The 17,718-nt window shown below is 38.4% G+C and overlaps 1 protein-coding gene across 3 annotated transcripts in view; it reads left to right on the plus strand.

The window, feature by feature from the left end:
- Window positions 1–1,481: 1,481 nt before the first annotated feature.
- LOC115412236 (speckle-type POZ protein-like A) overlaps window positions 1,482–17,718 on the plus strand; it is a 26,614-nt gene continuing 10,377 nt past the window's right edge. The window contains exons 1-6 of one of the 3 annotated variants that reach the window (XM_030124623.1): window positions 6,297–6,460; window positions 7,609–7,691; window positions 9,372–9,485; window positions 11,701–11,822; window positions 14,849–15,000; window positions 15,100–15,227. In XM_030124623.1, the coding sequence (XP_029980483.1) occupies window positions 9,408–9,485; window positions 11,701–11,822; window positions 14,849–15,000; window positions 15,100–15,227 (480 nt within the window). In that variant the 5' untranslated portion in view covers window positions 6,297–6,460; window positions 7,609–7,691; window positions 9,372–9,407. Of the gene's footprint in view, window positions 1,487–6,296; window positions 6,461–6,603; window positions 6,642–7,608; window positions 7,692–9,371; window positions 9,486–11,700; window positions 11,823–14,848; window positions 15,001–15,099; window positions 15,228–17,718 lie in introns of those variants that run through there. The other 2 variants (XM_030124622.1, XM_030124624.1) reach the window with 2 other exon arrangements.

The following is a 17,718-nucleotide window of genomic DNA, read 5'->3' on the forward strand; positions in this document are numbered from 1 at the left end:
TCAGTGTAATTTTTGCTTTTCACAAATTCATCCCAGGGGTCAGATTGGACCCTTTGGTGGGCCGGATTTGGACCCTGGGCTGCATGTTTGACACCTGTGCTCTACATGATCAATACACTAATAGATGGGAAAATACCAGATTTTCACAGAAAAAATGCTAAATATAAGGGACAATAGGATAATAAATGGTGAAAAATCACTTAAGAAAGGATAAATAGAAACCCAAATCCATTTGGGAGCTGACACAAAAGTAGCTGTGGGTTTTAAGGGGTTAAAAGAATAAACTATGAATGCACTAAAAGGTTCTTCATCCTTCCTCCTTTCTGTGGACACATCCAGTCTCTCTGCCCTTAAATTAACTGACTTAAATTCCTGATAAGCTGTATCTCTTCAACAGTGATCTTATCATTCATCCCTTCTACTTAAAGATAGGTCAGTGTAACATCACTATGATATTAAAAATGTTTGATGTCAGCTTCTGTATCAAAATGTGACATTTTGCTGCTGTTTTTACACCAGTTTGGTGTTTGACCAAACTACAGGTAGGTGTTTTGGTGTTTTTGACAGCATACTGCGCAAAAAAAAAAAAAAAAAACAGAAGAGAAAACCTAGATGAAGACGATGTGGTGCATGAATGTTGGCTGATTGGTGTAGCAGAGCCATTTATCGCTCATTCTGCAGAACAGTGACCGCTCATCTGAAAGGGAATTAGTTCTCACTGGCCTACAGGGAGCCATTACACTGTATTGTTTCAGAGAACGGCTCACCCCGAGCTGCTTTGTATTTGTTCGACGAGAAACATCAGAAGCAGACAGAGGGGACACGTGAAGGCTGTGGCAGAATGGGCTGCACTTCCACGTACTGTCATTTATCCACCATGCACGTATTTTCTATACACCATTCTTTAGGCCAGTGATTACATAAGCTAGTCATATAAGAGGAATATAATGAGTCCAACTCTTCCTCATCACACACATTATTTAGATTTCTGCCCTTATGAGGACGTTCTTCTGAACAATTGCACACAGAATCATCACTACACTGTAAAAAAAATAATAAAAGGGGGCGTCTAAAAACAAGATAAAAACACTAAATCTGTTCCTTCAGTTAAATTATGGCTGGAGGAAATAGTTCAACTCTGACCTGAAGAGAATCCACTTCTCATTGTTAAATAAACTACACCAGTTTAATCAGATTTGGCATCCCCTTCAACTATATATTGATAACTGTTGTATTTTAGTCTATCATTTTGCTTTTTTATTCTTCTGTACGACACTGTTTTTAATTGTACTGCTGTTTTATGTCTTTAATCTGTTGGTGTATTTTATTCTTTTATTTGGGTTTTTCCCCTGTAAGTTGCTTCAGAAAACAGTGTCTGCCAAATGCATAAATGTAAATGTAACTCAACCTGAATATAATTAGAAATGATGTGTCCTCCCTGGGTGTCATATGTCATAAGTCAGGGGGTCAGACTCACTGGAGTTCAGTTCCACATTCAGGCCAATTTAACGTCAAGTGGGCCGGACCAAAAAAACATAATAGCATAATAACTTATAAATAATGACAATTTCTATTTTTTCTTTTTGTGTTAGTGAAAAAGAAACAAAACAAAACAAAAAAAACATTAAATTATGAAAATATTTACATTTACAAACTATCCAAACAAAAAAAAAAAAGTGAATTATCTGAAAAAAATTAAATTTCTTAAGAAAATTAAGTGCAATTTTAACAATATTCTGCTTCAGCTCATACATGAGCATTATGGATCAGATCTACAAAGACACAAAACACTCAGTAACAGGCAGAAGACTGTTAAAATTGCACTTCATTTTCTTGAGACATTTCAGGTTATTTTCATTTTATTGTTAAAGGATAATTTGTTCATGTAAATATTTTCATAATTTAATGTCTTTTATTAAATTATTTTATGCACTATAACAAGGAGAAAATGTTGAAGTTGTCATTATTCATCAGCATAACATGATATTTTTTCCACATTAAACCAAGAAGAAAATTAGCAGTCATTATTTATAGGTGATTATGTTTTTATTTTCCCTCAGATCACAATGATCTGTATGTGGAACAGGAACGAAAACTACTTCAACACTTTTGGTTGAGTTTATTTGCGGTGTCATTTTTACACTATCTAAGTTCATCCTGCAGGTCAGATTGGACCCTTTGGTGGGCCGGATTTGGCCCGCGGGCCGCATGTTTGACACCCCGGTCATAAGTCCTGGGGGGCTGAGGGTTGTTAAAATGTGTGTTTGTTATGTTTGCTTTCCTCTGTTGGACATTTGGTTTGTTCATTCTGTGTTTATTTTTCAAAATGAGGACAAATTGTAAGAATAGATGTTTTTGTGACTAACTTCTGACAACGAAAACACAAAATCTGAGGGAAAAAGTACCAAACAAGTGAAACATCCATCCATGCAGCAAAAGAATTTCACTGGACAAGATCTGTTGAATTCAGATCTGGAAATAAGTAAGTATACAGATGGATGAACACTTAAAATAAAAAATTATCTCTTAAAACAAGATGCATTGTCTAACACTTCTAAATCTTTTGTTTTTGTTTTGAGGTTTTATTTTGTTTGTTTGTTTGTTTGTTTTTCTCATGCCTATACTTCTTATTTTCTGCTGTAATACTTTTAATGTAAAAAAAAAAAGTAAAGCACTTTGAATTATCTTCTACATGAAATGTGCTGTAGAAATAAACCTGCCCTGCCTTGCCTCGCCTGAATCAATTTTTATCTTTGTAAGAACCAAATAATTTGCAGTGTACTCCATTTTCAGACCGATGAATTTACCAGAAGGGGCAAATGTTAGTTCCAATAGTGACTAATAGCTACGATTAAAGCAGATTTCTAAAGTAGAAACATGAACTTTGGGAAAAAAATCCCTCAGAGGATAAAAATCACACCCACTTAGGTTTTTCCTTAGATTTATTTCACTTAAATGTTCAGTCTGATGGGATTCTTACTTAGACTGTTCATTTCACACATGAATAAAGTATGTTCACTGTCAAATTATTTAGGAAAAGCCTGAAATAATATTAATATTTTGGCTACTAAAAATTCACTGTCAGTTGATCTTTATTTTCTGTATTAATTATAACTGCAAGACCTCAATCTGTAATCCAAATTGTTATCATACCCTTTAGAGAAATACCAGAGACAGAGTATTTCCCCAAGATGTAAAGCATAAAAAAGATAAGCAAAGAATCTAGCATTATGTTAATTTTGGGGGTTTATTGTTCTTATTTTTTGTTGTTTTTAAATTGGACAGCTTTCATGTTTGTTTTAATCTATTTTGTATTTTATTCTTTTATTTAGGTTTGATTTTTTTCTTCTGTACAGCACTGTTTTCTTTTTTGTACAGTTCTATGTCTTTATTCTATTCTTGTATTTCATTCTTTTATTTTGGTTTTATCTATTCTTGGATTGGATTGGAATATCAGTCCTGTGTATTGACCTGTTTCATGAAGGACTGTCCTTAGTGATTTCATTATGAGACAGCACAATACCATCCATACAGTCCTGAATCAGCATGTTCATAGGCTCTGACTCAGGACAGTACAGAGATAAGCACACACCCAATAATACACCAAGACCCCATTTGCACCTGGTATTAACATGAGATCAGTATGTAGATAACTTATCAGGATAGGGAAAAACACATGTTAACAGCCTCACCAGGTGGAAAGGGGGTCTGAGTGAGTCAAAGACACTAGTCTATGAAAAACACTTCTATATCCTCATCCTTCTACACTCCCTCTAATCGGGATTTTGATAGTAATGAATTTACAAAAGAGGACAGGGACATCATATTCAGTAATAATTATCCAAGAAAATAGTAATTACTTAATCTAAAAAATACACGTGTATTCCAAAAAAATAAAAGAAACCCAAAGCAAACTCATATTAAATGATCAGGTATAATTATTATTATTTTATTAGTATTGTTGGGTTCCGATAGTCGAACCTCGGATCCAGGAGGAACAATGCGGTTTTCGTCCTGGTCGTGGAACGCTGGACCAGCTCTATACTCTCCATCGGGTGCTCGAGGGTTCATGGGAGTTCGCCCAACCAGTCCACATGTGTTTTGTGGATCTGGAGAAGGCGTTCGACCGTGTCCCTCGTGGTATCTTGTGGGGGGTGCTTCGGGAGTATGGGGTCCGGGGCCCTTTGCTAAGGGCAGTCCGGTCCTTGTATGACCGAAGCAGGAGCCTGGTTCGCATTGCCGGCAGTAAGTCAGACCTGTTCCAGGTGCATGTTGGACTCCGGCAGGGCTGCCCTTTGTCACCGGTTCTGTTCATAATTTTTATGGACAGAATTTCTAGGCGCAGCCAAGGGCCGGAGGGGGTCCGGTTTGGGGACCACAGGATTTCATCTCTGCTTTTTGCAGATGATGTTGTCCTGTTGGCCTCATCGAACCTGGACCTTCAGCGTGCACTGGGGCGGTTTGCAGCCGAGTGTGAAGCGAGCGGGATGAGGATCAGCACCTCCAAATCCGAGGCCATGGTTCTCGACCGGAAAAAGGTGGTTTGCCCTCTCCGGGTCGGTGGGGAGTCTTTGCCCCAAGTGGAGGAGTTTAAGTATCTCGGGGTCTTGTTCACGAGTGAGGGAAGGATGGAGCGTGAGATTGACAGACGGATTGGTGCAGCGTCTGCAGTGATGCAGTCGCTGTACCGGTCGGTTGTGGTAAAGAAGGAGCTGAGCCGAGAGGCGAAGCTCTCGATTTACCGGTCAATCTACGTTCCTACCCTCACCTATGGTCATGAGCTTTGGGTCATGACCGAAAGGACAAGATCCCGGATACAAGCGGTCGAAATGAGTTTCCTCCGTCGGGTGGCTGGGCGCACCCTTAGGGATAGGGTGAGGAGCTCAGTCACCAGGGAGGAGCTCGGAGTAGAGCCGCTGCTCCTCCGCGTCGAGAGGGGCCAGCTGAGGTGGCTCGGGCATCTGTTTCGGATGCCTCCTGGACGCCTCCCTGGGGAGGTGTTCCGGGCATGTCCCACCGGGAGGAGACCTCGGGGAAGACCCAGGACACGTTGGAGAGACTATGTCTCTCGGCTGGCCTGGGAACGCCTCGGGATCCCCCCGGAAGAGCTGGAGGAGGTGTCTGGGGAGAGGGAAGTCTGGGCATCCCTGCTTAGACTGTTACCCCCGCGACCCGGCCCCGGATAAGCGGAAGAGAATGGATGGATGGATGGGTTTTTTTTGTTTTTTTGGACAATGAACACTGAACAGTATATATACATAATAGTATACAACAAACAAGGATAGAAAGTTTCATAATTCACAGAATATTTTACATTTCAAATATATAGAAATACATGTAAGTAAAAACATTATGAAGAAAAAAATAATAAAATTGCTCGAGGTATAAACAGAAATTATACAAATTAAATAAGATTAAACACCTGACATATTCTTTTTGTTTTATTTGCTGTAGAATTTATGATGTTTCTCAAATTATCTACATAATTGGAAAAAAAAGGCTTTAAAAACAGTCATGTTTGGACGTTGGTGTGCAAATTTGGAGCAATGAATGTGAAATTTGGCAAAAATAATCAAAAGGTTGATAACATATGTTTTTTCTGGAGTTATTTTATCAGTTTGTGATAGGCCAAATAAAATGTGTTGAAAGTTCAATTTACATGAAGAGTCAGTTTTTGTGTTTATAAAATTATTTAAATCAATCCAAAATATATGTGTGTAGGTGCAATCCCAAAATAAATGACATATTGTTTCCTCTGCGTTGTTGCAAAAAGAACAAAAAGTATCAATATTTCTTTTATATTTAATCATATAGGTCTTCACCGGATAACATCTATGGATCAATTTAAAAGTAACTTCTCGTACCTTATCAATACATTTCTTTGACAGGATCCCAGTGTTTTTCCAGTCTATGTCATTGTAAATATTATTCCAATAAAAAACAGCTGCGGGTTTGGAAACAATATCTCTTTGAATAATTTCTCTAATGCATTGGTTAGTGTCTGTATCACTCAGTAAAGGACAGATGTTAGCAGTATATATGTAAACAGGATGTAGTTCTGGGACAGGACAACTTCTGCCTTTAGGAGCAGACATCAGTACCCTCTAACCCCATCTGGTATTGCATCAAAAACTACGGCCGATTCTTTTGGATTATTATTATTATTATTATTATTATTATTATTATTGTTGTTGTTGTTGTTGTTGTTGTTGTTGTTGTTGTTGTTGTTGTTGTTGTTGAATAAAAGCAGGACGTCAAGATTTCGCGCATGCGCACCAGATATATTTTCTAGCCTGTAAGCTACCAGGCAGCTGTAAGCTAGCACAGATATAAATAAGACAAAGAAACCTTGTGAAGAGTCTGATAGAAAAAGACTTTAAAGTAACGCAGGGTGAAGGGAGCGGCTGTGACACAACGCTGCATGCATTATTTGGTATATTTGGAAGAATGGAATTGAAAGGTACGCCGCTACCATGTCTTTTTAAACTTTTTGTAAGCAGTCAGTGCACAGATTAGCTTCGGCTAGCTGCTAGTTAGCCGACGTCTCAGCAGCAGATAGAGCCGAAACGTGATGGTTTACGTTAGCTTGGGTTGTTAACATCCTGTTACAGGATCAGAGAAGGCCCTTTGTTTTGCACCGGGTAATGTGGAGTCTAAACATCACACTGCTGATGTAACTCTAAGTATTCTTATGTCGTTTATGTCACACCGGAGAACTTCCTTCACTATTGCAGGTGTACTTGTGAATGTGTGAACAGATTTATGCTTAAGATGCTGTAGCTAGCTTGTCACTGTTAGCCGCATTTGCGGTGCAGCTACGGCTAAAGTGAAGTGAACATGAATCGCGCTGATGAGAGCGGTAATGTTAGCTCTGATACGACACATCATATTTACGCCGGACTGACAGATTCTCCTTTATAGACTATATGAAATAATTATGGTTGGCTAAAATAGCTAATATGTTGGGGGACGTCAAGTTAAGTGGAAATCCATCGTAAAGCCATGATGAGGTGTTGGTATTTAGTGTTGACACTTGGGCTGGTGGTAGTTACGTTATCACTCAGTTGTTGCTTTCTAATCATTTCGATTTTATGTATCGTGTGCGAATCTACCAGCACAGGACATCTGGGTTAGCAGTGGGCTAAGTATGAACTGGTCCATGTAACTTTGAGCTAATGAAGACACGGTACATGCTTGGATAGCATCCTCTGTGAAATTATAGGGAAGGGAGCACGACTTAAGCTAATGTTGTGGCCAAACAAAGTTGCGTGTGAATCTTAAGTTGGATAATTTCAGGCGCTGGGCCGAGCATTGACTTACAGGCTAGGCTAAACCTAAGCATCAAAACCTCGCCAAAGCATTAAAGTCTGTTAAATGTATGTAGCATCACAGTACTGCAGTACTGAGTATTGTCATGTATAGTGATGGGACTGATGGAGACTGACTGTAACAGGGTCAATATCTTTATTGTGAGACGAGTGGGGTCATTAACCCACATTCATCTGCAGTTATGTTGGTCCATATAACTGCTGTATCATCTTTAAGTGCTGTTTTGAAGGATTATCCAGTCCATTTAGGAGACCTAATCTAGTGCATCTTTTCTTTTAGAATGGAACATGAAGATGGAGCCATGAAGGATCCTGTGGTAACTTAGACAAGCTCCACCTCTGTACATTTTAACTATTCAAAAGGTGATTTTTAAAAATGATTTTTTTTCTTGGCTGATGCTGTGGTTTCATATTTAACTATCAAGTGTTATACTGAATGTTAATATGATGTCAGCTGAGTCACAGGAACATTAGTTGGCCTTGTGTAGTCGTGACATTTGGACTTGATATCAGTGTTGCAACATTTTTAGCTTCATAATAAATCTTTTAAAGGGTAAGTGAAAAAGCTCAAGTGGATACAAGCTAAATAATTGCCATTTTGCATTCAATTTTTCTTTGAGAAACAGGTATTCTGTGTAGTTTTGTAAATCACACATCAAGAATGTTGCACTGATGAAAAGTGTAATCTTCACAAGAGGCATTAAAGCGGTACTAGACCAGGCCTGCTGCTGTTCACTTTGTTTGCAATATGTTAAAGGTTGGTCTGTTTAAAATATAATTCAAGGCTTGTGTTCTTTTGCCAATTGTCAACAACAAATAAGTGTACTTCAAAAGAACTGACCAAAAAGATGATGAGGCTTTTACTTGAACACAGTTTAAGAAGATGCGTGCCTTTTGAGTGTGAAAGAGAAAATGAAAAACATCCCAAATCTAAGGCAACAAAGTAAACCTGTGCTAGTGTGAACATGCAGGGTTTTCTGTAGTCTGAATGCATGTTATGTTAAATAAAATGTAATGGTGGGTAAGTGATATAGTGCATAGGCTTGGGAGAGACTCAAAGTGTTATCTGACACTTAAACATTTTGTTGTATCTTATCAGTTTCTCACAAGACTAATTGGTGTGACAGTTGACACGTTCAGCTGTTATTTGAGCAGATTTCAAATGGGTGCAGAACTCAGCCTACATAATTACAGCAAATGTTTGCATGTTGAAAGCATATTGAATTAAGAGTCTGGAATGCAAACAGTATTCGAGCCAATTTAGTGATCACAAATGTGTTTTTTTTTTTTTTTTTTATTGCACTCACCTCCCAGTTTAACTTATGTGAACTGCGTTTGTTTGGACAGGGCACTTGGAAAGGCTAGTCACCATTCTTTAGACAAGCTTGCTGGACAGGTTATTTCTTCATCTTTGTTTAGCAAAAATGTATTTACCCCTGGTGTATCCACCTTCCTATGCTCATACTGTACTTACATTGTGAGGGAATCTCACAGGGCAAATGAAGACTTCAGAAGCAAAGAAACAGATCTTACTGGAGTAGTTTGTGATGAACACATCATCACAAGTCATTTGACATATGCATTCTTTTATCTGAGATAGTAAATTAACATCACTATCATGTAACATATGTTTGGGGTCTGTATGCAGCAGTGATGTGACATAGTTACTGAGACTAAAATGTCAATAACAAGTCAAGAAATATGTTCTGTAGTTGTGGTGCCAAAAAGAGAGTGACAGCTGAAATGTTAATGAGCGCTCATCTAAATTAAATCAGTGTTTCTCTTTGTCAACTAGTTTTTGTGGTTAGAGGGAAGAAGCTGTCATTTTCAAAGGAAACTCTGCACAAACAGGCAACATTTTAATGGAAAAAAATCAACACAAGTATGGTGTTGGACTGCCGTGTGTCATCAGAATGGCTTCAGTGCATGTGTATGTGTTGAACTGCTCAGCTGTGTATGAGATTGGTTTATATTCACATCCTAAGGTTGGCTGTGAGACTGTGGTTTCAACTGTTTGACTTGTTGTTTTCATGGGATTACTAGTGCTTTGAGGACGTGAGTGGTACCCCTAAGCTGGTGATGTCACGGGTTCCCACCCCTCCTCCTCCTGGGGAGATGTCAAGTGGACCTGTGGCAGAGAGTTGGTGTTACACACAGGTATGGGAAAGCTTAACGGAGCATGAATTTAACATAAATACTCGAAAAGTTTTCATCTTTTAAATAACTTGTATGTAAAATATTGTGACTGAATCTCAGAGCTAAATGAAAACTAGGGATGCACAATAACTATCAGCACCGATAATTGTAGGTCCGCTATGGGGGAAAAAATGACGTCATTCAGATAATTCCAAAAATCAAAGTTTTCACCGATACATACAGCCCGTAATAATAAATCTAAATTGCTTAGATTTGGTGCATTTTACCAGTACACAGAGCACATTGTTCCCTTGGCAAGTACCATAAAAACCAAGAAGAAGAGGAGGTCTGGATCAGTCCATTGTTTGTAAGTCAAAGGGTTTTCAGTTACTTAAGTCATGTCCACACGAAACTGCATCTTTTCTATCCAATCTTTTTCTTTGTCATTTTCAAAAAAGTGCTCTGTAAACATGGAGTCATTTCAGGAAATATCTGTGTCCATACGAAACCACTGAAAATGACTGAAAATGATGTACAAATGCCAGGCCTGTAGGTGGCGTTGGAATGCTCAGGCAAAAAACAGAGAACACGACGTGCAGCATGTGCATAAAACTTACTGGTTCTACCGGCTCTGATCCAATATTTCCTCCTCGTTGTCCTTCTGGTTGCCCCTCTCCATGGTCGATCCAAGAGCGTGTAGTGAATATTAGCCATTGTTGTTTGTTGTTCATTGTAATGAAAGAGAAGCCGAAGATTTGGATTCAATATTTCTAATAAGATCAATAACTGTGGTGTTGTCGTGAAGTGGTGTTTTGCTTCCGGGGTAAAAGGTTAGAGAGGTGGGGCTATGACATCATCGTTTTAAAAAAGTTGCTGTTTGGTCATACAGATGAAGAGGCGACACCGGCGTTTTCGAATGTGTCCACTCTGGAACCCGGTTTCAAAAAGTTGTGGTTTCAGTGACTGAAAACACCGGTTTCATGTGGATGAAAGATCTATCGATACAAAACTTTTACAGATACGACTGAAACCGCCTTCGTATGGACAGGGCCTTACTCTCTGCTACAGCTGTAAGACCCAGAGGCCGATCTGGACCCAGAGGCCGATCTGGACCCAGAGGCCGATCTGGACCCAGAGGCCGATCTGGACCCAGAGGCCGATCTGGACCCAGAGGCCGATCCGGACCCAGAGGCAGATCCAGATCCAGAGGCAGATCCAGATCCAGAGGCAGATGCAGACCCAGAGGCCGATCTGGACCCAGAGGCCGATCTGGACCCAGAGGCCGATCTGGACCCAGAGGCCGATCTGGACCCAGAGGCCGATCCGGACCCAGAGGCCGATCCGGACCCAGAGGCCGATCTGGACCCAGAGGCAGATCCGGACCCAGAGGCAGATCCAGACCCAGAGGCAGATCCAGATCCAGAGGCAGATGCAGACCCAGAGGCCGATCCAGTGGTTGTTTTGTCTGTTTTGTTCCGACACCAGGAGAAGAAGAGGGACATTTGAAAACGCTGAACGTCCAAACAGCTGATCGTAGCTTAATGCCCAGAGCAGTGATCAGTCAGCACCAAAGTAGGTGTGGACATTTGTAGCCACGCCCTCATTCACCTCCGCTAAACCCCACCCCCAGTTTAATGGCTGTTGTCCTCGTTCAGCCTTGTCCTCTCCATAGGGACACATTATAGAGACAAAGCTGAACGGAGCTGAATGTGTGAAAACAGCGGTCGATCATCACCAAATTCTCTCTGTGACATAAATAGAAGTGAAAACCCTTGGACTATTGTCCATTTGAAGCAGACAGAGGCTTTAGGTTCTGGAGAAGCCTTTATTGGACTATTAACGGAGTTTAACACTGACTGGAAACAAGAAGAAAACAACTGGAACTATGAGAATTATTGGGGTTTGGGATCGGTTATGAGAAGCAGGACGTTATCAGTTATTGGTATCAGTTGTAAAAATGATTATTGTGCATCCTTAATAAAAACAGAGGAAAGTCTCAGCACTTTAGTTTACAGTCACAGTTTAATTTCCAACTCAGAAACCTGTTTTTTATCGCAGACATTTGGACTTACCATAGAAGAAGAAAGTACAGTTTCACTAATAACATTTATAACAGTTGCTCTGTTATATTCAGGAGTTGAACTGACTGTGAACCAGTGCGCAGAGGCCGAACTGTGAAAATGAACCAAATAGAATTCAAGCATCATTGATTATTATTGTCTTCCTCTGGCTCCAGGTCAAAGTAGTGAAGTTTTCCTACATGTGGACCATAAACAACTTCAGTTTTTGCAGAGAAGAAATGGGTGAAGTTTTAAAGAGCTCAACCTTCTCCTCCGGCCCTAATGACAAGATGAAATGGTAAGTACATGGATCTGTACATGTCCTGAAAATGATGATGGCAAATCAAATGTACCAATGTCAGGGTTGGTACGGGTGCTTGAAATCCTGGAAAATGCTTGAATTTCAATGTTGTCTTTTCAAGCACTGAAAAGTGCTTGAATTTTAGTTGAAGTGCTTGAAAGTGCTTGCATTTATATCTATGCGATGTGATTTTTTTATTTTAAATTTATTTATTTTTTTTATTTTGTGATTTTCTTTTTATTGGTGTTTTCATGGTTCACATATTTCTTCACATAGTAATTCACCATTTTCATCCATTCATCTGAAAATGACATTTAATCTCACATTGATACTTCTATGACTCCACTAACAATACAAATAAGGATGGTTGGTCCTCTCCCTGCAGTATCAAAGATGTAATTTTTACATTACAAAATTAAGAACTAAACTCCCTAGAACAGGAATGCAGGGGTGCACATTTGTGATATTAAAAAAAATGGAAAACATTGAAACAAAAGGATTTAGAAGGGGAAAAAATGAGTGAAATGGATGATTTTTAAATTTTTCATATTAACTCTGTCAGGTTAGATGTCCAGCCAAAGCTACTTACAGAGAGGTGACACATTTTAAAAATAAAACTTCATGTCAAAACAGTAAATTCCAGATGTTCTCAGGTCGACTCCAGGTACAGTTTTATCTGAATATTTTTCTCAGTGCCAGTGTGTCTGAAGAACAGTAGTGGCTTCCCTTTTTGGGGGGGGGGATAAAACTTTGTATTCCCCTTTATTTTCAAAAGTTTTTTCTATTATGAAAAATAATTTTTGTTGTTTTTGGCATAATACAATGAACATCAAGGTGATAAGTGAAAAAAAATAATCATGAGTATTTGTATTCCTGTAGATATGGATTTTACCCAGTGATAAGTTACTATTCTGGAAATTAACCCTTAAAAGTACTTGAATTTGACTTTGAAAATTGTATACAAACCCTTCTCTATCTATCTATCTGTCTGTCTGTCTGTCTGTCTGTCTATCTATAAAATCTTTTTGGACTTCATTTGTTTTTCTCAAGGATGGGATACATATCAGTAATTTTTTCATTAAGTAATTTAGTTTTTTTTGTTTTGTTTTTGTTTTTTTAAGACAAATAGTTAAAACTATCTTATTACTCATTTATTGCCTCAGGTCTGAAACAGTTTTACATAACTCAGTTTTTTTTTTCTCCCTGTCACCACCTCTCTTTAATGGGTTTATTTAAATAATGGAAATAATTGCTGACTTTAGCTTTGCTCTTATTTAAGAATTGAGTGAAATTAAAAGATGAGGTAACAACTAATGAGCATATTTAATGAAGTTAATAAGCTGTTACAGAATCATTTCTACTTTGTCTTATGCTCTTATTTTGAAGGATAGTGCTTCTGTACAGGATGTAGTTAAAGCATTTGTTTGGCTCAGAAACCACTTACGCACTCAGCAGATTGTACAGAGACTAAAAACCAGCCAAACCTGCAGATTTTAGAGACAGAATCTGAAAACAAGCTTAAAACTTTGCAGCGTTTCCAAGGAGCAGCTGAGAGGACAGGGCTGAATTGGACTAAAGTCATGCACTAGTGCTCTTATCCTAAACCTGAAAGGATTTTATAAAAGGACTTTGTAATCTTAGTTAAATTTTCATTAATCTTGTTTTCCTCAGCTGAAAGTTGGCACAGTTCTCCATTTCTTGCATCCATCATTTCACATTAAAAGCCCTCTGAGGAATTTCATCATGTGACCGGACAGTGGTCGGCTGCTGCTTCTAAATGTATAAAAGGGAAACCCTGGCAGCTGGTTTATTACACTGACTTTAATGTGTGTTTTTTAAAATCTTCAACCACATGCATTAATGTGACTGAAAAGTCTGTATGTGTAGATTCTGTACACCTGAATACACATCAGCGTAGGAGGAGACAGGGTTGGTACGGGGGCTTGAAATCCTTGAAAATGCTTGAATTTCAATGTTGTGTTTTCAAGGTCTGGAAGGTGCTTGAATTTCAGTTTAAGTGCTTGAAAGTGCTTCCAATTATGTGATTTTATTTATCTTTATTATTGACCCTGTCAGTTTAGATTTAGAGCCGAAGCTACTTACACACAGGTGATACATTTAGAAAAATAAAACTTTATATCAAAACAGTAAATTCCAGGTGTTCTCAGGTACAGTTTTATCTGATTCTTTTTCTCGGTGCAAATGTGTTTGAAGAACACAAAGTGGCTTCCCATTTTTAGATAAAGCTTTGTGTTCTCCTGAAATTAATAAAACATTTTGCTATTATGAAACATAATTTTAGATGTTTATAGCATAATACAATATACTGTGTGTGTGTGTGTGTGTGTGTGTGTGTGTTCCTTGGCTGCTTATTGTGAAGTATCTTTGAGTACCTAGAAAAGCACTATATCAAACCGATATATAATTATCATTATTATTATTATTATTATTATGATTATTACCTCTGCTAGGAGGTATTGTGATCACTTTGCTTTGTGTGTGTGTGTGTGTGTGTGTGTGTGTGTGTTTGTTTGTTTGTTTGTTTGTTAGCAAGATAACTCAAAAAGTTATGGAGGGATTGGGGGAGCCCCCCCCCCCGATCACCACCAAAATTATATCATTTCTTCCTTGTGCCAGTATCAACATTTCCTGAAAATTTCCTGAAAATCCCTCCATAACTTTTTGCTAACAAACAAACACACATGGGAGGCAGATCTGTCTTGGCAGAGGTCTGCGCTCTCCGAGTGCTTTTCTTATTATTATTTTTATGATTATTATTAATAAAAAGTGACAAAAATAATCATGAGCATCTGTATTCCTGTAGATATGGGTTTTAGCCCAGTGATAAGGTGCTGTGCTGGAGAATTTTGAAAAAGACCCTTAAAAGTGCTTGAATTTGACCTTGAAAAATGTGTCTGAACCCTGAGGACAGTGTCACCCCTGAAACTTCAGTCATGTTTGTCTTTTTTCCTTCTGTGGTTTGTAATGTGGCTGATGTGCAGTGTCTTCTGTTTGTGTTCCAGGTGTCTGCGAGTCAATCCAAAGGGACTTGATGATGAAAGCAAAGATTATCTGTCATTATATTTACTTCTTGTTAGTTGTCCAAAAAGTGAAGTCAGAGCAAAGTTCAAGTTTTCTTTGTTGAACGCTAAAAGAGAGGAGACAAAAGCAATGGGTGAGTCCAATCACATCCACTTGACTGTTCCCGTCACCGTCTCTGTTCAGCTGTCTTTGAGAAGAGGACGTACTAAGACCCACTGTTGTGTTGTTACAGAAAGCCAAAGAGCATATAGATTTGTCCAAGGCAAAGACTGGGGCTTCAAAAAGTTTATAAGGAGAGATTTCCTCCTCGACGAAGCCAACGGACTGTTGCCAGATGATAAGCTTACCCTGTTCTGTGAGGTAAGTGTTTATTGCCTTGTCCATGACTAGTTCAGTTTAATAATCAGGTTTATTCAGTCATCATCCATAAAACAGAAAATACAAACAATTAGGATGATTTTAAGTCAACAGACTGAGTTATGGTCAGACTGAACAGGTTTAGGCACAAGATAAATGCTGATATACGCCTCGGCTACATTCAAATCCAGATCAGCTTTAGGTGCCAATCAAAACATCAAAAAACATTCCTGCTCGTGTCCCTCAAAAATATCTTTCCAAACTACAGGGTTCATACAGGTGCTTGAAATCCTTGAAAATGCCTGAATTTCAATGTTGTGTTTTCGAGGTCTGGAAAGTGTTTGCAATTCTAACTCTGTGATTCTTCTTTGTCTTCTTCTTCTTCTGCTTCTCCTTCTTCTGCTTCTTCCTCTTCTTCTGCTGCTGCTGCTTCTTCTTCTTCTTTTTTTAAAATTATTTTTAATATCAACTCTGCCAGGTTCGATGGCAAACCAAAGCTACTGTCAAAGCTAACATTTTAAAAATAAGACTGTCAAAAAAGTAAATTCCTGGTGTTCTCAGGTCCACTCCAGGTACATTTGTATCTTCATCCTTGTCTTGGTGTGAGTGTCTCTGAAGAACACCAAGTGGCTTCCCTTTTTTTGGTTAAAACTTAGTTTAATTTTTAAATGTTTTAGTGTAATGAAACATAATTTTAGATGTTTATACATAATGCAATGTACATCATTGTAATAAAAAGAGAAAAAATAATCATGAGTATCTGTGTTTCTGTAGATATGGATCTGACCCAGTGATAAGGTGCTGTGCTGGAAATGAACCCTTAGAAGTGCTTGAATTTGACATTGAAAATGTGTACAAACCCTGAAGCTAATGTTTTGACAGCCATTAATGAATTACACATCTTTAAATTTATATCATTTCATAATTTAACTCTGATGATGATGATAATGGTTGAGATCTTTCTTGTATGAATATTTTTTTTTCCTCCTACTGGAGATGAATAAATACATTCATGTGTCCACAGAAAACAGCAAAATATGCTCCATTTTCACCATTTTAGATGAATAATGAGTTCATTGATTGTATTTACTGTGTTTCAGTCACACCAGTGTTCCTGAAGTGCATTTTGGACTGTGTAGCTGCTGTTTTGGCTGCAGTGTCAGTGTCCACTGGCTAACTTATAGCCCTTTCCCAATTCCCCCGTCCTTACCATTGAAGTCAGTTTTTGCCAGAGGAGTTTGTTGATGAATTATTTAATTTAATCCTGACTTTCTCTTTATACAAGTTCCTGAAAGCCCCTTTTTGTGTCTGCGCTGTGTTAAGAGGATAATGTGTTAATACAGTCAAAGTCACCTTATAGTTGTTCTCATTTTGTTGTTCCTTCTGCACCTTTTAACACCGACTTTTAACCAGGCTAGAAGGCATATGAAAATTAAAATGGGACTAATTTTTTTTAACATTGGGAACATGCAAAGATCAAGTAGCACTGTAACTGAATGACAGACACATAAAGGCTGTGTTATGGGCTCAGCTCAGTCCTCTGCAAATAAAGTCTGGATGGAAGTTTTTAATGGACACATTGGACTGTTTTGGTTTTTGTTTTGAACCACGCTGTTTAAAAATCCGTTGCATAAGCTTATCATTGACTAAATTATTGTTGGAACACATTAAGTTTTCCTAAAAGTATAGGCATTTATTACACCAAGTCAGACCGCACACAGAACATCATACTGCAGTTTTTATTACCCCTCGGCCAACTTCAACCTAAAAGGGGTACTGTGATCCTTTTGTCATCTGTCTGTCGATTCAATGACTTATTGGCATTATCTGATGAATGCATTCAGATATCGGCACCAAATTTATACTGTGGATGCATCTTGTCATGGAGCAGAAGAATACTGAACATAGGTGACCTTTGACCTACGGTTTAAGGTCCAATGTCTTTGTGCAGTTCTAATATCTGAGTACTTTCACATATAAATATATATGGAATAAGTTTTACACAAAGACGGTCTAATCTAAGTTCTTGGGGTGTCTGTGTAGGTTCTCCTTTGTCCAGGTCATGGTTCTTCTTGGTGGTTCTTCTCGGTTCAACTGGACTAGTTGAACTCGTTTGAACATGTTTAGTTTCTCATCCGTGAGACTCCTTCAGTTCTAAGTGAAAGGGCAGTAATTTTCAGCTCACAACATTTAAACAAGCAGGAGCTCATAAATGATCTCCAGCACATGGACTTTACTATGTTGCACAGTTTAGAGTTTTACTTCAACTCTGTATAAATTATTTATGTTTCAGTATTCTTTATCTCATCTTAGGTTTTTTGGAATTGTGTGTTTCTGTGTTTGTTGTATGAGTGACGTCGAAGATGATTTTCTGTCACAACAGACACTAAAGCTTTTCTGAATCTGATTCTGAACAGAATCTTCTACTATATTTGGCTGAGGGGTAATAAAAGTGTGCTACACGTTATGTTCTGTAAAAGTATTAACATGTCAT

The sequence above is a fragment of the Sphaeramia orbicularis genome, chromosome 21, assembly GCF_902148855.1.
Source record: "Sphaeramia orbicularis chromosome 21, fSphaOr1.1, whole genome shotgun sequence".
NCBI lineage: Eukaryota > Metazoa > Chordata > Actinopteri > Kurtiformes > Apogonidae > Sphaeramia > Sphaeramia orbicularis.